This window comes from Thamnophis elegans, chromosome 2 (genome assembly GCF_009769535.1).
Source record: "Thamnophis elegans isolate rThaEle1 chromosome 2, rThaEle1.pri, whole genome shotgun sequence".
Lineage (NCBI taxonomy): Eukaryota > Metazoa > Chordata > Lepidosauria > Squamata > Colubridae > Thamnophis > Thamnophis elegans.
This window is the reverse complement of record NC_045542.1, coordinates 10,245,741-10,267,933: the sequence shown is the minus strand read 5'-3', so window position 1 is coordinate 10,267,933 and position 22,193 is coordinate 10,245,741. Positions and strand designations below refer to the sequence as shown.

Here is a 22,193-nt window from a genome sequence, read left to right as displayed (position 1 = left end):
GTTGTCATAAGATCTGAAGATATGCTATTATGTAATCCTGTTCCTCTTCTACATCCTGTTCTCCAGGATCCTGCAAGTATTTTGGTGCTAGTGAATTATTTGTAATTTTGAAAGTGTATCTCAAGCACTGTCAGAAAATTGTGATTATAGAAGGAGCATACTTCATGGATTGAGTTTCAACTTGTCTCTCCTGAGGAAGTGGACAAGGCCATGGGAGTGGTGAGTGCCTCCACTTGTATACTGGACCCATGCCCCTCCTGGCTGGTCTCGACCAGCAGGGAGATGACACGCGGCTGGATCAGGATGATAGTTAACACCTCTCTCGGGAGGGAATTTTCCCGCTCCTCCTAAAGGATGCGGTGGTGAGACCCCTCCTGAAGAAACCATCTCTGGACCCAGCCATTTTGAGCAACTATCGTCCAGTCTCCAACCTGCCCTTTGTTGGGAAGGTTGTTGAGAAAGTGGTGGCCTCTCAACTCCGACGGTCCTTGGATGAAACCGATTATCTGGATCCCTTTCAGTCGGGTTTCAGGCCTGGTTACAGCACGGAAACAGCTTTGGTCGCGCTGATCGATGATCTCTGGCGAGCCAGGGATAGGGGTCACCCCTCTATCCTTGTGCTCCTTGACCTCTCAGCGGCCTTCGATACCATCGACCATGGTATCCTTCTGCGACGGTTGCAAGAGGGGGAGTGGGAGGCACCGTCCTCCGGTGGTTCTCCTCCTACCTCTCAGACAGGTCGCAGTCAGTGTTGGTCGGGGGCAGAGGTCGACCCCAAGGCCCCTCAATTATGGGGTGCCGCAGGGTTCGGTCCTGTCCCCCCTCCTATTTAAGATCTACATGAAGCCGCTGGGTGAGATCATACGCCGGCACGGGATTAAGTACCACCAATATGTGGACGATACGCAGTTGTATTTGTCCGCCCCGTGCCAACTCAGCGAAGCAGTAGAAGTGATGTGCCAGTGCCTGGAGGCTGTTAGGGTCTGGATGGGAGTAAACAAGTTGGCACTCAATCCAGACAAGACCGAGTGGTTACTGATGTTCCCTCCCAAAGATTGGCCAAGTTTCACCTCTCAGGCTGGGGGGTTAAATTATACGCCCCTCAGAGAGGGTTCGCAATTTGGAAGTCCTCCTGGATTTCCAGCTGACTTTAGAACACCATTTGTTGGCTGTGACCAGGGGGACCTTTGCCCAGGTTCGCCTGGTGCACCAATTGCGACCCTACCTGGATCGGGAGGCCCTTCAGATAGTCACTCAGCCCTTGTGACCTCAAGACTGGATTACTGTAACGCACTCTACATGGGGCTGCCCTTGAAGAGTGTTCGAAGACTTCAGCTAGTCCAGAACGCAGCCGTGCGAGCGATCGTGGGTGCACCCAGGTACACCCACGTTACACATATCCTCCGCGAGCTGCACTGGCTACCCATTACTCTCCGGACTCGCTTCAAGGTGCTAGTCGTTACTTATAAAGCCCTACATGGCATCGGACCTGGGTACCTGAGAGACCGCCTCCTGCCAATTACCGCCCATAGACCGATCAGATCGCACAGACTAGGCCTCCTCCAGATTCCATCTGCCAGCCAATGTCGGCTGGCGACCCCCCGGGGGGCTGTTGAAATAGCCAGCCCCTTAAGTACACTGACATATAGTGGAAATACACCAAGGGGAGGAGGAGTGGGATAGAAGAAAGATGGGTAGAGGGCATGGGAGAGAGGATGGGAGGGAAGGTGAGAAGGAAGGGAGGGAGGGGATTGGGAAAGAGGGAGGGGGAGGGGAAGTAGGGTAGAGGAGGATGATGAAGGGAAGATAGAAAGTTGGAGGGGGTGGAAGAAAGAGGTGTATAGAGAGGGGAAGAGGTATTTGGGTTTGTATTTTTTGGGTTGTTGACAAGAGGAATTGCTGCGATTATTGTTTAATGTTGTATGGCGCGGCTATGCACAGTATATGTGAGTGTATGAAAATGATAAAATGGAAAATAAAAACCTTTAAAAGAAATAGCCAGCCCCACGGGAACTATGAATGTTGTGTATTTTAAATTGTTTGTCTATTTGTCTATTTATCCCCTTCCTTTGTTTATTGTAAGCTGCCCGGAGTCCTTCGGGAGTGGGCGGCATACAAGACCAATAAAATACAAATACAAATACAAATTTTGCCTACATATAAATTGGGCCCATAAAATGGCCAGTCATAAAACAATTAGTTCGTAATTCGTAATTTAATAAGCTTATATGCCGCCCAATCCCGTAGGACTCTGGGCGGCTTACAAATACGAGATAAAATAAAATAACAAATAGGGGAGAAATGAAAACAGTTTAAAAAAACACAACATACATTCGGCTTAGCTAGGGCTGGACCTAATTCATAGATCAACAGCCCCAGGCCTGCCGGAACAGCCAAGTTTTGGTGGCTTTTTGGAAGGCCGCGAGAGTGGGAAGGGTCCTGATCTCTACAGGAAGATCGTTCCACAGAGCTGGAACAGCTACAGAAAAGGCTCTCCCCGGGGTCGCCGGCCAGCATTGTCGACGGCACTCGGAGGAGGCCTAGCCTGTGAGTTCTTATCGGCCATTGGGAGGTATGTAGCAGGAGGCGGTCTCTCAGATATCCAATTAGTTATTAGATAAGCTTACTTTCTACTTCTCCAAAATTATCTTTGACGTCTATTCTAAGCACATTCCAAGCAAGGTACTGGGGTGCAGTTGCTCACTGTTTTTAATTTATTTATTAAGTGTTCCTGTAACTGCTATGTGAAGGCCAGTGGCATTTTTCTCAAGAAAAGTGATGCTACTTGATGATGCTTTGCTTCACAGCTAACTTTAGTAACTTCTTTGTTAAAATAAATAAAGTCCGAGAAGGCAAGAAACCTGGTCAGCTATTTTGTTGTATACCTCTATTTAAAAGCCTCTAGTTTAAAAATATACAAACCTGCAGCACTGTGAGTTGAAATTTGGTTCCCTTCTCTGGTCGGGCACAGGAGGTCCTTCTCTGTTTGCTCTTGTCTTGTTTGCCATTTCCGCATGGAAGGTCACAGCCAGTCACCTTCCTTTGGAAGGTCCTGTACCAAGCTAAACAAAGGAAGGAAATAGAAACATTAGGAGACAGGCATATCCTTACCTCCTAAACTTTCTAATATTAGTAAGTATAAAATGTAATTTCCAATATACCAATAACTTAAGTCAGAGCCAAAACAATAAATGCAGAAAAAATAAAATATAGACTATGGCAGGCACTACTTGTTCAGTAACTTAAAAATGAAAAATGTCCCTCACTGCTCATGCTGAACACATCAGGCACTACTTGTTCAGTAACTTAAAAATGATAAAAATGTCCCTCACTGCTCATGCTGAACACATATATCTACTGGATGAAAATGCTTTTGACAAGGAAATAGTATAAATTATTATGTTTGAAAAACTACCAAATTGATTCTTTATTTGTATTATAAAACAGATTTTGTCTTCTTACTTCAATGGTGGCAATCATTCTTTTGGGGATACTTTGTACTTACAACTTTAAAGAATATGCAATTTAACTTAAACCTGGGTCAAAACATATTATCTTTAATCTATATTACTCTGAGTCAGAAAGTCCTCATTGCAATAATTAATTAATAAGGTATGGCTCACAACCTTGGAATAGAGGGAGTGAGGGCCATGTGAGTCATGCCAAGACAAAAACCACAGCCATACAATTTCACTCAAATATAAAACAGATTTGGGCATATCAACACATCCTTTCACTCTCCCACTACATTCCAACCTAGGGAACAGGAGAATTCGAGCTTTCTTCAATGGCAGTTTGTTATTTCTATGCTGTCCTCTAACAAAGGAAAATGGGCATGAGGGTAGATTGCACATATCTATATAGGACGGGAAGGCATAGCTATACGGATCATTACAAATGCGATGTTGTAGCTTGAGTTTTGCCATTGCTGTTATGTTCTGCTGCAATAGTATGTAGAAAACAATGTGGGCCTACTTTACAGAAGGTAATTTTGCCATAGGGAGTCAGAGAAATGGCCAAGTATTGAAACTAAATGATGCAGCAAAAAACTTTTTTAATAACTTAAAAGAGAGTGTTAAAGACACACACTCTTAAAAATGCTTGATCTAAACTATTTCAGTAAAGAGAATCCACAAGTTTTTTAAAAAATATTCATTTGATTAAAAGAACCTACTAAACATTTCATCTTTCTTTTCACATTCTTTGAGAGCTATTACTTTCTCAAGTCATCTTCTTTTCTGGACACACTCACAGTCCTCTTAGTTCTTCACTTATGAATAAAGAATGTTCAAGTTTGGGCATAATATTCTAAGCTACCTTTCCCCCACTTCGGAGTCTCCAGTTTTGCTATATTGACTCTTGGATAATGTCAGCTGAATCCAATCCCCTTTGCTGCTGTGATAGCCAAGTGAATTAATCTTAGAGCAAACTCACCCTTGAATAGACTCTTGTTTTTGAACTGCTGGCTGATGCTCAGGTTCATCTGATACTGAGATGGAAACCTGTGAGGAGAGAGGGGGTAACTGATGTGTATCATTTGCTATTTCCTCTGAATAGAGTAACCTTTTAGAAAAGAACTAACTCCAGAACAGGCAAATTGTTTATGTGTCTGATATAGCACATACTCATGTTTTACTAGCTAAGGCATCAAAGATAAATCAGCACAATATTTTTACCTTGGAAGTTTTAACACAGTATTGTGTTTCCTTTTTTCCTCTTAGCTACTTAACTGTGGTATTGTAGCCATTTTCTTATTATTTTATAGTCTTCTCTACCATCATATCTTCGTGAAAGATAAAGTACCTCTTCATTATTGTTATATTGGCACAGTGATGGTTAAATGATTAACCATTAAATGAGTTAAATGAGGCTACAATCACTAATAAGGAAACAATTGTTTGTAACTTTCTCAGATTTTATTGTACTTCATCCAAGTACAACTGATACTGCTGCCCTGATTAGGGCCATTTTTCTACTCAAAAATTAATAGGAACTGCTTTCTAGTATGCAGGACTTTTCATGTGATTTTAGCCTTCAGATATAAACATTAGACTAAAGATAATTGTTCTAACCAAAATAATCCACAAAAAGATATGTAAAGCAACAGTACAATAGGCACATAGAAACATAATCCAAAGATTGCTACAGCCAGTGATTTATAGTATAATGAAACCTCTTCTATATGTGTGCTATTTTTAAAGCTCATTAATAATCTAAGTGCTAAGAGAATTAAAAGGCTTCATGGGATTCAAGCTCAAGCCAGTCTTCTTTAAGGATTTTAAGGTATGAGATAGCAATTTTTGTGAAATTAAAACTTTAAGCTGTATCCAAGAAGATGGTGAACTGTATCATTAAGAAGACAGGATAACTGAGATGTGATACTTGTATACAATTTAAGTTACAGGGCAAAATGCCCAGGAAGCTAAAAGAAAAGGACAGAGTCAGCAAGAAGAAGGAAAGAAAATCTGAAGTAATGATAGGTATTAGAAGTCAAGTATCAGAGAAAGAATCATGAAGTAGGGGAGGGGGCCATACACAGTTGGAATTATATTATATGGGTGAAGATGATAAAAGAGACAAATCATATACTGAGATAAGTAATTGAGAACCAGGATGGCACAGCAAATAGGATCAAATGCAATCAAGTAACATGTTAGCAGAGGCATAGAGTCAAAGAAAGGCATGGGAATGCTCAACCCCTCTTGGATTATACCTATTTTTTAATCTTTTAAATTGCCTCCAGAAATCATGGGTGCTCCAACACTGGATGTTTTCAGAAGAGTCTAGAACAGGGATGGCGACCCTTTTTCCCTCGGGTGCCAAAAGCACGCACGTGCCAACACCCATAATCCAATGCCCCGCCCAGGCTCTGCCCCTGTGCAGGTGACTCCCCCAAGCTCCCCCCATGAGCGCCGTTTAGGTGTTAGCAGGCCTCCCTGAAGCCTCCTGGAACCAAAAATGGGGGTTGTGCGCATATGCGCAGGGGATGGGGAGATGCTTTTGGTCCCAGGAGGCTTCAGGGAGGCCTGCTAGCACAAAGCAGGGAGGCGCTGTATCCGCCTCACCTCTGCGCATGCACGTGCAACCCCCCCCCATGCATGTGTGACCGCACCATCCCCGCGCATACGCCCACGTCTCTCCCAGCAGCAGACTTGAAAATCAACTGGCTGGCAAGAGGTGCGCACAGTATGTGTTTTACCACTCCCTAGTAATATGTTCATGGATTTGGTGGTTTGGCAAAAATTACAAACAAAAGACAAAGTTCTTTCCAAGAGATTAAAGGTGGGGATGAGGGAAAACTAAAACACTTTAAAAAAACACCTTGATTTTTTACTCCAAAAATGTTTCCATAGTAAACCTGCACTTAAGAGCCTATGACCATGGCAGCATAGGATGAACTCTGCACAGCTATCAAGGAATAGGGAGTTCTCTTATAATAAACCTTTTTTTCTTTGCCCTTCTCTGGATTAAATAGCTGAGAAAGTGATTATTTTTTCTGTAAATATAACAACTGGCGTACCTGTGGAATGTCTTGTCCTTGATGATACTCTTGGTTTGGTTCATTCACAGCAGTAAATGCTGTTTGCTGGTTCAAAGTAGCTGCCATAGGCATCTGCTCCTGGACAATCAATTCTGCAGATAAAACTGAGTTCGGACATACTGTCTGCTGTTGAATGTATGTTGATTGTGCTGGTGGAGAAATAAACTGTTGGTTATTGTCAATTGGTTGAAATGCATGAGATTGCTGGAGGAGAGGAGCATGATTCAACAGTCCTGGCGCATCCAAAGATTGTTGCATGGTATAAGCTTGTGCTGGCTGTTCTGATACAAGGGCAGATTGAGGGATTGTGGCTTTGTGTGGCTGAGTAATAGGTTGCTGGCTAAACTCCTGATAAGGAGGTTGTGGTTTCATTTGTGGCGTGAAAGATGGCTGAGATGAAGCAAAAGGTGCCTGTGGCCCTGACTGTTGTCCTTCTGGAATTTTATGTGCCACATGTGGTGGGTGCAGCTGCTGGTGGCCCAAGCTAGAATCTTGCTGGATAAGATATATTGATGGTTCAGGCAGATGTGACTCAGAAGGGTAAGGATGGGTTTTTGTGGATTGTGTTGAACAGATCTGCAATTCCATGTTGCCAGCATCTCCATCCTTCGACAGGTGCAATGACTGCTCAGGTGAATGCACGGCAAAACCTGGTGATCAGTATTCCGTACTGTTAAATGAGCTTGCTGAATCTCTGGAGGTTGAGCCATATATGTGGTGAGTATATATGCTGCCTGCCCTTGATAAACATATGCTGACTGGTCCAAAGAATGTCCTGAATATACTCCAGAAGCTGCATAAACCAATGGCCTGTGCAAGGCGCCTGATTTGACCCCTGTGCTGCAAAATTGACATGCATCTGACATGCAGCTGCTCTGGACCCTGCAGCTGGTTAGTTGGCTCTAGCTGGTGTGCAGCTGCTCTGAAGCGGGTGGGTTGTGTGGAGATTGTGCTGCATATATCATTTGTTCCTGGCTTTGCAGCTGATATTGGGTCTGGATGGGATAAGCCACCTTTTCTGAAGTTGAACCTGAGAATTCAGATTGCTGATGCTTTTCCATGTCTTGCTGAGAGACAGCTGGCAACTGATCTTTGGAATTAGAAGAGAGAACAAACTGTTCTTCTTTCTGCTGTTGTGGAGGCACATGAAATAACGTATGTTGCATTACACAAGGATGCTGATTTGTAGAATGGGTATCGAGTCATTTGCTGCTCTTGTTGAGGTCCCAAAGTATCTAGGGATATTTCTGGGCACTGTGAGACCTGCTGCATCAGTGTCATTTGTTGTGGTACAGCGGAGACCTGATGAACGGCTACAGTATGTTGAGATTGTGAAGTTGGCTGCCCACATGCCACCTGTTGGGGGACCAGCTGAGGTTGCTGGGAGGAGGTCCCATGCTGTGTAACTTGCTGCATGGAGGCTACCTGCTGTGGAATCTGCAGGGATCCAATCTGCTGATTGGGAACTTGCTGAGATTGCAGTCCTGGTGCCATTTGCATTGACATCCCCTGCTGGAGAACTTGCTGAGGAGCATGCTGGGGTTGAGTCATGGATGCCCCCTGTTGTGGAACTTGTGGGTTGTCCTTGCTGTGGCTGCTGTATAGATATCATCTGCTGTGGAACTTGCTGTGGCTGCTGTATAGATGCCACTTGTTGTGCCTGAACAGTTGCCATTTGCTGTGAATGCTGCATGGTGTTGCCTGTTGAGGAACCTGCTGTGGCTGCTGTGTGGATGTCATCTGCTGCGGAATATGAAGAATATGTTGTGGCTGTTGTATGGAGGCCACCTGTTGAGGGCTTTGTTGTGGCTGCTGCATAGGTGTCACCTGTTGTGGAATAAGCTGTTGCTGTTGTATAGGTGTCACCTGGTGGGGAACATGTTGCATGGATGCTGCTTGTTGAGATCCTTGTTGTGGCTGCTGTACGGGTGTCACCTGCTGTGGGACCTGCTGAGGAATATGTTGTGGGTGCTGTATGGACGTCACCTGTTGGGGAACTATGTTGTGGTTGCTGTATGGATGTCACCTGCTGAGGGACCTGCTGAGGAATATGCTGTAGTTGCTGTGTGGATGCTGCCTGTTGAGATACTTGTGGTTGCTGTATGGGTGCCACCTGCTGTGGAGCTGCTGAGGAATGTGCTGTGGCTGCTGTATGGATACGGCCTGTTGAGATCTTTGTTGTGGTTGCTGTATAGGTATCACCTGCTGTGGAACCTGTTGAGCACTTTGTTGTGGCTGCTGTATGGGTGTCACCTGCTGAGGAATATGCTGCAGTTGCTGTATGGATGCTGCTTGCTGAGGACCTTGTTGTGACTGTTGTATGGGTGTCACCTGTTGCGAAACGTGCTGAAAAATATGCTGTGGCTGCTGTAGAGATGCCTCTTGTGAGGACATTGTTGTTGTTGTTGCTGTATGGGTGTCATCTGCTGTGGAACTTGCTGAAAAATATGCTGTGGCTGCTGTAGAGATGCCTCTTGTTGAGGACATTGTTGTTGTTGTTGCTGTATGGGTGTCATCTGCTGTGGAACTTGCTGAAAATATGCTGTGGCTGCTGTAGAGATGCCTCTTGTTGAGGACATTGTTGTTGTTGTTGCTGTATGGGTGTCATCTGCTGTGGAACTTGCTGAATATGCTGTGGCTGCTGCATAGATGCTGCCTGTGGAGGACCTTGTTGTGTCTGCTGTATGGCTGTCACCTGCTGTATCATGTGCTGCTGCTGCATGGGCGTCACCTGCTGTGGAACCTGTTGAGGTTGTTGCATGGCTGCTGTCTGTTGAGGACTTTGTTGTGATTGCTGTAAAGGTGTCACCTGATGTTGAACTTGCTGAGGGATGTGGTGTGACTGCGGTATGGATGTCACTTGTTGTGGAACCTGCTGAGGAATAAGATGGGGCTGCTGTGTGGATGTTACTTGTTGAGGATTCTGCTGGGGCTGCTGCGCTGATGCCACTTGTTGGAGAATTTGCTGAGGAACTTGCGGAGGCTGGTGTATGGATGCTGCCTGTTGGGAAATTTTCTGAGGCTGCTCCAAAATCTGCTGAGTAGAAGCCACATGTGGAACAGTTTGGCTTTGCTGTATAGATGGCGCTTGTTGAGGAACTTGCTGAGACTGCTGTATAGGCATCCCTTGCTGGTGAATTTGCTGCGGTTGTTGCAAGGACACCCCTTGTTGAGGTGGCTGCATAGATGCTACCTGCTGAGGCTGCTGCATAGCCATTAGTTTCTGGGGAATCTGCTGCATAGCTGCAATTTGCTGAGAAACCTGCTGTGAAGATGATGTCACCTGTGGAACCATTTGCTGGCTTGGCTGCATAGATGCCACCTGCTGAGGAACTTGCTGTGTTGATGGCACCTGCTGTGAAACTTGCTTGGGTTGTTGAATAAGTCTAACTCCTTGTGGAACTGACTGAAGAACTTGCATGTTGTTGACAAATTGAACTGAAGGCTGCCCATGTAGCACAGGGGACTGACTGGCAGATACCAAATTGGCAGGAGCAGTCTCTAATTCCACCGAACCGACAGCAGCTGTAGCCTGACTACCAAGTCTAGCAGCAGAAGTTAACTGTATGCTTGTTGGCATGTGTTGATTCCCCACCTGTGAGGCAGGTATATTCTGAGGAGAAGTTATTGTCAATATCTGCTGAGGAACTCCCATGATGGATCCATCCAAAGCTTGACTTTCTGCACTGTAGGATACCTGTGAATCTGGAGGCTGGTAAAAAATAAACATATTTTAGATGTTGATAAAGTGATTGTTTTTGCATCAAGATTTTATCCTATAAAATGTTGTCAGAAAATAATCTTTTAAGTATCATTTCACAGAGAACTTAGCATATGCAAGTAGCAACATACAGAAAATAATGCTTAGGATAAAATGTTGTCATAAAAATAATCTTCTGGACATCATTTCAGACACAATTGGGTATATAAAAAGCAGCAACATATAGAATGTATTGTACAAGTTAAAAATATCAGCTGTACAATTCCATCACCTTGGCAACACTTATTCAATGTTTTAAAAGAATTACTTTAACAATAGGAACTGGACAATTGGCTGTGCTCTAAAAAGAATAAATGGAAATGCTGAAAGTTTTTCACATTTTTATATTTGAGATGACTGAGCAAAAACTGCTATTTTTGAATGTTAGTCATCTGGCAATATGCATTGTAGTGAGACAGTAGTCTCTATAGCTTCCAGAAATACAACCCTTATCTTTAGATAAGTCTTTAGACTTATAAGTGAGAGTGGAAAAGCTTTCAGGCACGTAAATGTTCAAAGAAAAAAACCACGGAAATAAGTTCTTCAGATCCTTTTTCACTGTTAGCTGCACTACTTGGAAGCATACTTTTATTTTAAAACATACTTATTTACATATAAAATCATAATTTGGTACTTGATGTGGGATTATACAAATTGATGGTGGTTTAATGGATGAAATTAGGTTATTTTTACAGGAATACACCAAGTGAAATAAGTATGACTTGATCAAGTCTGCCTAAAGTAGACTTAATTCTGAACTGAATGCACATCTCATAATTCTTTGCCATTTCCAGCTTTAAATTTTAGAAGGGAAATACAAATCTCAAGATTCAAGATTATCTAAATAAATACAACCTGAACAGCTGGTTGTTTCCTAAATAACTGTATATGGTTTCTTAAATATGTGTATTGGGACTAATGTTTCATTATTATCTGATTATTTATTAAATTAGTTTTTGGCCAAAAAATTAAGGACAGCTTTGAGCTATATGTTATAGGGTAACAAAGGATATGTTTGCTGACAATTCAAGTTTAACCTACATTACTGGTATTCCCTTCTAAGTAGTAAACAGTGTTCACCCTGTTTACCTTTGGAGCTGAGCAAAATCATTTAGGAATTGCCACCTGCTGATACACAGGACTATGAAGTATCAAAACAAGAGTGCTTAAAAGAGTGGCAATCATTAGTGCCATGAAATGGATACTCAGATGTATTTGCTAATAAAGTTAGATCTCTCAAGCCTCATTTTACAATGCAAAGATGCATAATTTAACTGGATAAAAATATTACCAACAGATAATATACAAAAATAGCTGGGACATACAGGTAATACTCGATTTATGACTGTAATGGAGCGTGCCCATTATAGTTTTAACTCAAGATGGATTGTAAAAAAGGTCACCCACGTGATGACGTTTTTGTGGCAGTTGTTAAGTCCTTTACCATAGGGCATTTTCCCCAAAAATCGAAAATAAACATTGGGTTTTGGCAAAAGTATCAAATCTTGGTCATGTAGCCACGGGATGCTGCAAACCATTGTAAATGCAGGCCTCTTTCTGAAAACCCCAAATGTGGTCATGTGACTGGGGGGCTTGGAACTTCAGAATTGGATAGTAAGTAGCTCTTCAGTGGTCTGTTCTAATTTTAAATGGTTGCAGCTGGTGGTAAGTTGAGAACTACCTGTAGTTACCCATTTTACCTCACACTTAAGCATTTTTCCCCAAAATCCTAATTTTACAATTTCATTTTCTTTGTTCTTCCCATCAGAGTTTTAGACATTATTTACTTCCAGGAGAATAATTCTAGAACTACAGCTTGGAGGTTTTGCAAAGAAAAAAAGGGAGAATTAAACATGCCCTTGACCTTGATACTACAAACTGCCACCTATTGAGAGATGCCATCAGGCAAAACATACACATTAAATGGTACTATGTAGTTTGGCTTTAAATGAGAAGTAATACTACAGTAACTACTGCAGGTAGTCCTCAATTTAAAACCGTTCATTCAGTGACCATTCAAAGTTACAACAGCATTGAAAAAAGTGACATGACCATTTTTCACACTTATGACCATTGCAGCATTCCCATGGCCACATGATCAAAATTCTGACACTTGGCAACTGATTCATACTTATGATAGTTCAGTGTCCCAGTGCAGTGTCCTTTGTTGCGACCTTCTGACCAGCAAAGTCAATGGGGAAGCCAGATTGACTCAACAACCAGTTACTAACTTAACAACCACAGTGATTCACTTAACAACTGTGACAAGAAAAGTCATAAAATGGGTCAAAATTCACTTAACAAATGTCTCACTTAGCAACAGAAATTTTGGACTCAATTGTGGTTGTAAGTTGAGGACTACCTGTATTTCCTTCAATGATTGCTTCCATTGAAGGAAATACAGATAGTCCTCAACTTACAACCCTTTTTAATTTAGATGGTTAAAATAAATTTATGGGACACATTTAGTGATGCTTTAGAAAATCTTCTACGTAATGCAGTTTATTAGAGAGAAACCTTACCATTCTTGCTGGGAATTGTTGAGCTGCAAGAGGAGAAGTTTGGGCTTGGAGAGTTGCAGGAGGTGCCAAATTGTGAGTAGGTAGACCAGAAGGCTGAGTCTGCATTAATGGTAAAGCACCAGGGTGAGCCATATTTGTTGGCAATGCCGGCTGCACCTGTATAAAGAATAATGAACAGACTTCACTTAGAAAAACAAAACAATTGTCTGCATTTCAGTTCTCCTGGTCTCATCTGCCCTATTTGTAACCTTTTCTCACACATTCCCTAGGGAAAACAGGATATCTTCTTAGGATGCAGAATTAATAACCAAAATATGTTCTTGGGCCTTTCTTTCGTTAGAAAATTTATATAACCACCCATTTGTACCAAAGTCCAGGCAACCAATACATAAAAAAAGCATCTATTTACAATAAAAAATTAAAGCCATAGATATTTTTTTAAAAACAACCATAGTTACATTTTGACATGAAAGCCCACAATAAATTCATCTCATCGGTCTCACCCTATGCCAGCACTTGAGGGGAAAAGCCAGGTCTTAAATGCTGTTTGGAAAGTTAAAAGAATGGGTTGGTGGGATCTAAGAAATTTCAGGGGGAAGGTGGAAAGGCATGTTCCTAAATACCATAAGATGGCAACATTTAAGGGAGGTGACTAGGAGTATACCCACCCTGTTCTGGTAGTAGGATGGACAGATGTCCTTAGGGAGAGCAATCCTACAGATAACCTAGTCCTGTGCCATAATAGGATTTTAAAGGTAATAACCAGTTCCTTGAATTGCACCTGGAAGGAAACTGGGAGATACTTGCACAATAGGGTATAATGTGGATATATATATATAAGACCCGAATACAACGACCAGCATACCTACACCTGTGAAAAGTTTTCGTAGATTTTTGCGGGTGTTAGGTATGCTGGTCTTGTTGTATTCGGATCTTACATGGGGAAAGATCCAAATACACACACACACACACACACACACACACACACATTTTCGTAGATTTTCACGGGTGTAGGTATGCTGGTCCCAAAACCCAACCTGAAGATGGTGAGTGAGTCCTCGCTGAAACATTGCCAAGACAATTTCAATCTCACACTAGGTATGCTGGCCTTGTTGTATTCGGGTCTTTTCCCGTGTAAGATTATAGAAAGACGGCAGCTCCGACCACGCTTTAAGCCCAAAACCCAGCCTGAAGATGGTGAGTGAGACCTTGCCGAAACATTGCCAAGAGAAGCTCAATCTTACACGGGAAAAGACCCGAATACAATAAGACCAGCATACATACATACATACATACATACATACATACACACACACACACACACACACACACACACACACACCATACATGTCTCTATGGGATAATGTCAGGCATGAAAGATGAGGACCACACATGAAGTTCCAATTAAGACTGATTTATTGTTCATGCCTTTGTTAGGAACCTACTCGATTAAAGATTTTGTGCTTGATAAAGGTTGGCAGAATTCAAGGGGGGGGATGACTTAGTCTGTTTGTGGCTACATAGAGAATCCTCTTTTGACTCCATCCCCAGGTTCTGCCACCTTCTCCTATAGGAGAAGATACTTTCTTAATACAACAATTATAATTACTATGTTTAAAAGAATACAATAAGCCTCTTACCCCTGCATTGGACTGATAATGCCCCATCAGCTGTTGAGAAGTATATATGTGCCCTTGAACACTGCTATTTTCAGTTTGTGAGAGGTTGGGGACTTGTTGAGTACCCATCATGTGTTCCGTGGAAAATGCCAGATTATGTTGGCTAGAGGCATCTGACAGTATAACTGTTCCTGCTCCTGTTTCAGACAAGTTGTCAGCTGTGTCAGTGTGAAAAGAAAGAAAAGGCAGAATGTTCATTCTTTCAGAATAAATCAAAACCACTTCACTTCCCTCTGCCTCATTCAGGCAAATACTTGGATTGTCAGGAAATGGAGTTTTATGTATGGATGGAATATTTACTTCAGAAAGAATACAACAAAATGAAAGCTTCTCCCTAAGAAAAGAAAACAAGTAATAACTAAACATTTCTTTTAAAAATTACCACAATTGTCACAAGTGATTCTAGATAACACAACCAATCTGTTTAAATAAGTACAGTATCAAACACTATGTTTGAGAGTGAGCAAAGCCATCTCTATGACACATGAAGGTCTAAATTCAGTCTCAAGATGACCCATTATATCTAAATCTTCAGAGGCTTTAATGCCTTCTCTACTGGGCTGGCTAGATATGGAATACTGGAGTTGTTGCTCATAGAGGTTAAAATCAGCAATGTCTAATAAAAGCTTCTTAAGTAATTGCTTCATCATCCTTTTTTTAAACAATCTAAAAGATCATGGCAGGACAAAATCCTTAAAAGCCCTTAGACACCAAGCTGGGAAGCAATCAAACAAGTAACAGTATAAATTGAACCGAGGATTCAGTTATTTATAAGGGATCAAGCAACAAAACTGATAAGGTTACAGAAGAATTCTAGGTATGACACTGCCTAAAATAAAGGAAAACCCAACTCAAATCTGAAACCTGTTATTCACAAAGTACTGTGTAAACTGCTCAGTACTTTCTGAATAACACATTTCAGATTTGTGTTGTGTAAATGGCTCACAGTGGCTATCAGATTATATGAGAACACTGGCCACAGTTATCGGTAGTTGGACCACCAGAGTTCTCGTGCATTATTGATTCCATGGATGTAATCAAGCGGAAAATAAATTACTACTTTTATCTGCCTAATTGCTGTGACATAGGCTCTATAAATAAGCATGCATTTTGTCTAGATGGATTCATTTGGGACTTGCACATTTCTGTTCTCACATTTCAAACCATGCAAATTGTTGTATGAACCATGGAACATTTATGGCACTAATACAGGACAGGGGGAATTTAGGAGCCTTCATATTAAGTGCTTAAACTTCATTATTCCACATCTTAACCAAAGCTCTAATGTGGTTTCAGGTTCGAGGAAAAACACTCCTTAGAGCAGCATGAAATCCACAGGATCCAACAGCTTCCAGGGAGCAACGTGTTCTGGTCCTTCCCCTTGCAGTGGGGAACATGATGAAAAACAAGCAAATGTTTTTTCAGTGAATTCAGCTTTGACAATGACACTAGCTCACTGCTCCAATTCATTGTCATAGAGTTTTCTTATAAAGCTTCTATTGAGAGGGGAGGTCTCTCTGCTAAACTCTCATTTATTTTTATTTTATTTAAATACATTTTTAAATCAATATTTATTATTTTTATAAATAACTCATCAGCAAATCTACCTAATACCTCTTTCTTCTCTTATTTTCCCCACAACAATCCTGTGAGATGGGTTGGACTGAGAGATAGTGACTGGCCCAAGGTCACCCAGCTGGCTTTCATGCCTAAGGCACAACTAGAACTCACAGTCTCCTGCTTTCTAGCCTAATGCCTTCAACACTAGACCAATTGACTCTAAGCATTAAATGACTTTTGTGTTGCTGGTATTGAACAGAATGAAGAACTAACAAGTTTGAAAAGATGGCTCATTCAAGTTTTGCCATTTGACAAATAAAAGGTAGAAACCAACTGAAAGAGGCAGCAATTTTCAGAAATCACAATTGGTTATCTCTTGTGAAAGTTGCATTTTATAGTTCTGAAACAGTTGCATTTTATAGTTCAGTTGCATTTTATAGTTCTGAAAATAAGCTCCCTCCCAACAAAATTTCAAGTAATTTGTGAAAGTAATAAAAAGTTTCTAAATGAGCAGCTGAAAAGTTACTCTGGATAGCTATTATTGCTGTTTAAAAATGTACATGGATTAAACTCACATATGAATGTATTCATTCATTATTATTATGGTTTTATTAACATAGCTTCAGCTCCCATAATATATTCTCTAACAATTCAGCCAAGATTAAATTCTACAGAAAGCAACCAGAAAGGGCTTTCACTAATCCAGCAAAATGGAGCCAAAAGCTCAGACACCTCAGAGAAGACATTTCCTGAACAAAATGATACCCTTATTATTTATGTAATAATAAATAATAAATAATATTATGTATTAAGTGCCTATGATTGCTCATTACCAGTGAGGGAAAAACTGTGCTGCATTTGTTGAAGGACGTGTTGTTGTCTGGCATGTTGATCAACCTCTGTTTCCTCACACTCGGTCTTGCTTTGCTGAGAAGGTGGGGTGAATGAGGAGCCTTGCGGCTGAAGTAAGGGCAATCCACTTGGAAGCTGACTTTGCGAGTCCCTCCTTTCCTCCAGGCTGCCCACCTGCCTTTGCTCCCGAGTCTTCTTGATTAGGGTGACACGATCACGGATGGATTTGGCCACAGCTTTGGAATCACTTTCATGGAAGAATCCCGACTTCACCTAAAAATCAACAAAAACAAAATTTAGGTAAAGTCAGTTCTGTTAACTATCATTTTAGTCTTTCAAGGTTTAGAAATTAAATGAATCTGTATTTGCACATTAGAGATCAGAATTCCATGGTGAACAGACCTTACCCTGTATGCATTTGAAACTTGAAATTCCTCAATTTTGATATCTTTATTTTGCAAAACATTTTCAGGCACATGGTCATAGAGTAGTAGCATTTACAAATTGTAAATGCTGTATTTTCTCCTCAAATTCCAATTTAAATTCCAATTTTTACAATCCTATCATGGCAATCTTCTGAGTGATTTTACTATTAAAGATACAATCTAGAGTATTATTCTTAATTTTAAATAATTGCCATTTGGCATTTTGGAAATATGTTCATTATTTTTGTTGGCAATTATTTGTAGCTCTTCTTCTGGAGTTGCCATGATTATTCCTTCTGTTTCTTTTTTAAATGTTCTAGATTCCAGGCACAAACATGTTAGATTTTCATCAAATTTTCCTTCAGTATTATGCATATACTAGCCATGGAGTGGTTTGCTTTTCCAGTTATATATCCAACTGAATTACTTTCCCCCCTGTATTCTAATTTGTTTTTTGTTGTTTTCAAGAGCCTATACCTACAACTTCTGTAAGGAAAACTCTTTGCCTTCGTTTGTGAGAACTCTTTGCATTCCCTGATATAATCATTTGACTGTGTTCTTTTTCTTCCACAGTTGTTTTATTATAAAGGTATATGGCAAAGAGACACCATCAAGGGAATTACTAGATAAGAGATAGCATAGCCTACAGCTGGATAGTAGATGGGGCAATCTCTGTATCTGAGATCTCAGTATCTCAGTCTGTATAGGAGATTGGGAGTGTGTGTGTATGTGTGTGTGTGTGTGTGTGTGTGTGTAGAGGGGGGGGATTATACTTTCAGACTTGCAAGATTATGTCAATGTAGCTTTATGATATGAAGTGGTTGGATGGAGTCACTGAAGCAGTAGGCGTGAGCTTAAATGGACTCCAGAGGATGGTAGAGGACAGGAAGGCCTGGAGGAATGCTGTCCATGGGGTCACGATGGGTCGGACACGACTTAAAGCTTTACGATAAAGTAGAATTAGCTCATCTGGTTGTGATTTCTATTTGGTTTACCCTGCAAGGCTGACTTCAATCGTAAAATATGAAAATACTATTCTCCACCAGAACGTCTCCTATGCAGCCCAAAAAAGTAGACAGGGTCTCTTCTGAGCCTCTTGCCCTGCTCAGTGATATAATTTCAGTTTAGAGGACTTTTTAAAACTTGGTCATGCAATAAATCAGAAAGTTCCATTAATCCTAAGTATTTTTCTTTTTCTTTAGGCACCAGGTGTCTAATGATAGTTCCACTCATAATGGTAGCCTTTCTTCTTCTTTAATTTTGCCTTCTTTAATTGCCAGATCCAAGTCAAATTTTATTCCTATGTTTTCAATGAATATGTGGACATAGTTCACTTGATTTTCAACTTTTGATTTATGTTATAGTTTTGGATCATCTGTATAAAGCAAATGGTTAATTTTTGGCCTTTGCTCTTTAACTTGGTATCCACAATTGGTTTTGTTCCAGTTGTTTGCGAAAGGAACATTGCCAGTACAAAGAATAATGGTGATAATTGGTCTTCTTATCCCCCCAGACATTCAAGAACCCACTGAATTTTTTGGCAATCTTCCAATATTTCTGTTGGTTCCAAAAACTTTCAATTTTTTAAACCCAGCTATGAAAGAATCCATCAAATGGCTTTCTATGCTAGGCCATAAAAAGGTGGGCTTTTTTCCTTTTTGTCAATCAAAAATTGATTTGGGAGCCATACGAATGATAAAAGTCCCCTTGTGTTCCACTGAGACTATTACAATTTCTTTCAAATTATCATATATTACACTTGGAATTTCAGCAAAAAATTTGAGTGTAGTTTGCAGGCAAGACATAGGCTTGAAGCTATCAGGAATAGGTCCCCCACCCCCACCCCGCGCTTTTCTATACAAGAAATTTGTTCCAGATGTCACTCATTCTTTATTTTTGCAGATCATTCAGCTGTGTGCCAACCTGGAGTAAAAACTTGTCAAACTTGACTTTTGAGCCAAAAATTATGTAGTTCATCTTTTTGGGCAAGCACTAATTTTCAATCTTTCTAATTTGTATCTGAACCATTTATTTTGTTCTCAGTACGTTTTTCATTGCTTACCTAACAATTGCTCTTCCAGGTCTGTTAAACTATTTTTTAAAGCTTCTTTTACTATATTGTTTTCCATAAATGTTCTAATACATGGTTTTTTTTTCTTTATATGGATTTGCACTTATTTTTTCTTGGCCAGCTTCTAGACTTTTGTAAAACAAACATTGGTTAATTTTAGGCAAATAAGCAGGAGAAACAAAGATTGTAAAGAAAGCAAAGTTATTTGCTTTACTGTTAGGAATATTCTTTATGACTCATTTGACTTTTTATTTTCTTAGCCAATTGATATGGTGATTGGTGAGCTGCAACATTTCTATTTCCCAAGTTCAGAATTATATTATATTCTTGTGGTTTTCATAACTTTATTCGTTATTAGTTGTCCAGAGTTCACAGCATCTGTAATTTCAGCTTGTTCAATTAACACTCAGTTATTATTTGTGATCCATTCAACTCAGTATCAGAGAAAACCTTGCTTTGCAGTCACCCAGTGCAGATCCATTAGCACGTCTTATGTAATCATTCATTCTGGGAATTTCTTTTTAAAATTTGGAATATATTCATTTGAAATCCCCTTTCTGATGGTCCGGATTTGTAGTAACAATTTATTTTCCAATTTTGTTCACCACTGAGTTATTATGCAGTTTCTTTGTCCTGTTTGCCTAGCAAAGATCCAGCTTTTGCTGATTCAGTTGAGAGCTGATCTGGTAGCAAAAACTGCTTTAGCAAAAACTGCTTTCTGGTTTTCACTACTGGAAATGGGTTGCTATTATATTATGATAATTTCTTCTTTTCCCATCATCATCACTAAATATTTATTCCACAAAACTTTACTTTTTTTTAGTTCAGCTTTCTTAGAACAATTACAGGTAACCCTTGACTTACAACAGTTCATTTAGTGAGTATTCAAAGTTATAACAGCACTGAAAAAAGTAACTTATGACCATTTTTCCTACTTACGACCATTGTAGTGTCTCCATGGCCAAGTGATCAAAATTCAGAAACTTGGCAACAGATTCATATTTATAATGATTGCAGTTTTCTGGGATCATGTGATCATCTTTTGCAACCTTGTGACAAGCAAAGTCAATGGGGAGGCCAGACTCACTTGTTATTAACTTAACAACTGCAGTGATTCCCTTAACAACTGTGGCAAGAAAGGTAATAAAACAGGGCAAAATTCACTTAACAACCATCTCACCTAGCGACAGAAATGTTGGGCTCAATTGTGGCCGCTAAGTCGAGGACTACCTGTAATAGATCAGTCATTCATTTGTAACTGCTTAGAACTTATTAAACAAAACATGATACATTCTACAACCACAAAAGTATAACAAATAGACCACCCTAACATTGCAGACCACATCTGCAAGGTGCCAAATATTACTTGCCACATAACTGAAACATTCATAAGGCACCTCTGGGACATACTGACCAGGATTCTACATAATGGTATGCTCCATTTGCAATTTCTTATGTTATTCAATTGTTTATTCTTAGCTTATTGCAAATCCATTATTTACAGGTTTGTTTTACATGCAAACTAGTGCACAAAGGCTTAAACATGAAAACACTGATCAAAGAAAGCATTCAAGCACTGCTTTTATGTTAAATGGAACTATTGAAAGAGAGAGTTTTAACTGTCATCTGCTGAGCAAGATCTGTAAATCTAATCTACCCCCAAAGAAAGAGAAAAGAGACCCACAAATGCATTAACGATCCATTCCATAAGACAAGTGATCATGGGACCACTTACAAAACTTCACAGTTGGATGGTGGGTGGGTGATGCTTAAGCAGTAGCCTTCTGCCTGCATATATTTTATATGAAATGAACAGATGCATTGCCATGTCTCCTTTCAGTAACATCAGCTGTGATTTGTCAAGATTCCTCTGTGGCCAAATGTTTTATAAAAACAAAACCAAGGCAACAATGAGGCAAAATGAAGAATCTACAGTCTAAACACATTTTTCTTTTCTTAAGCAAGGGATGATAAAAAGAAACAAAATAAAAGGAGCAAAGTAGAGACTGTTCATAGTAATACAGTATCTTGCTTATTTTAACCTCAAAACATTTTAATCAAGATTTGACTAAAGCTTAGCTTGGCTTCAGTGCCATGGTGAGGAAAACATTTATTCACCAAGGACAATCAGACCAGTCTCTTAGGTGGAGATTGAATGAAATGTTATTGGTAAAAGAAATGGTGGTAGAAGACTATAGAAAGTTTTGAGAATAATCTTAATAAACGTAGAGAAGGAAGGATGACTGGGATGCAAGTAATTTTTTTACAAACACGATAGTGAAACTTAAAAGAAAAGGCAAGAGAAAATGCAAATGATTCTGGATGAGACAAAAATGGGTGAAAAATTTAAAAAATCTCCAGGGATGATCACTAATTAAATTAAGCTTTTGCAGAGGCAATTATCTATGTTAACAGTGAGAGAGATTGAAATAAAGATGAACTATGAAATTTCCATATAAACTGAGGAGATGGTTGGCATACAAGCTGAGAAAAGAAAATGTGATATTAAAGTTTCAAGAAAAAAAAATATTGTACTAACAGAATAAAAGAGACAAATTCTCTGTAATAATAAGAGAACTATGTGAAGTTGTCACGAAGATTAAAACAGGAAAGATATCCAATACAGATGGGCTGCTGCCCCTTATTACAAATGTTTCAAAATGAGTTTTTACAAACTTTACAACAGATGATGAGTACTATTTTGCAATATAGAAAGATTCCTGATAGCTGGAAGGAGACTAATATAACAATACCTAAAAAGGGGTAAAACTTGACTTTAACAA

General features: G+C 40.1%; 1 protein-coding gene across 1 annotated transcript in view; it reads right to left on the bottom strand.

Moving 5' to 3' along the window:
• The window catches only part of WNK3 (WNK lysine deficient protein kinase 3), an 81,228-nt gene that overhangs the window by 25,239 nt on the left and 33,796 nt on the right, over nucleotides 1–22,193 (bottom strand). The window contains 8 exon segments of the mRNA XM_032210791.1: nucleotides 2,923–3,062; nucleotides 4,435–4,502; nucleotides 5,403–5,422; nucleotides 6,521–7,191; nucleotides 9,056–10,253; nucleotides 12,824–12,979; nucleotides 14,464–14,660; nucleotides 16,896–17,187. Coding sequence (XP_032066682.1) covers nucleotides 2,923–3,062; nucleotides 4,435–4,502; nucleotides 5,403–5,422; nucleotides 6,521–7,191; nucleotides 9,056–10,253; nucleotides 12,824–12,979; nucleotides 14,464–14,660; nucleotides 16,896–17,187 — 2,742 coding nt within the window.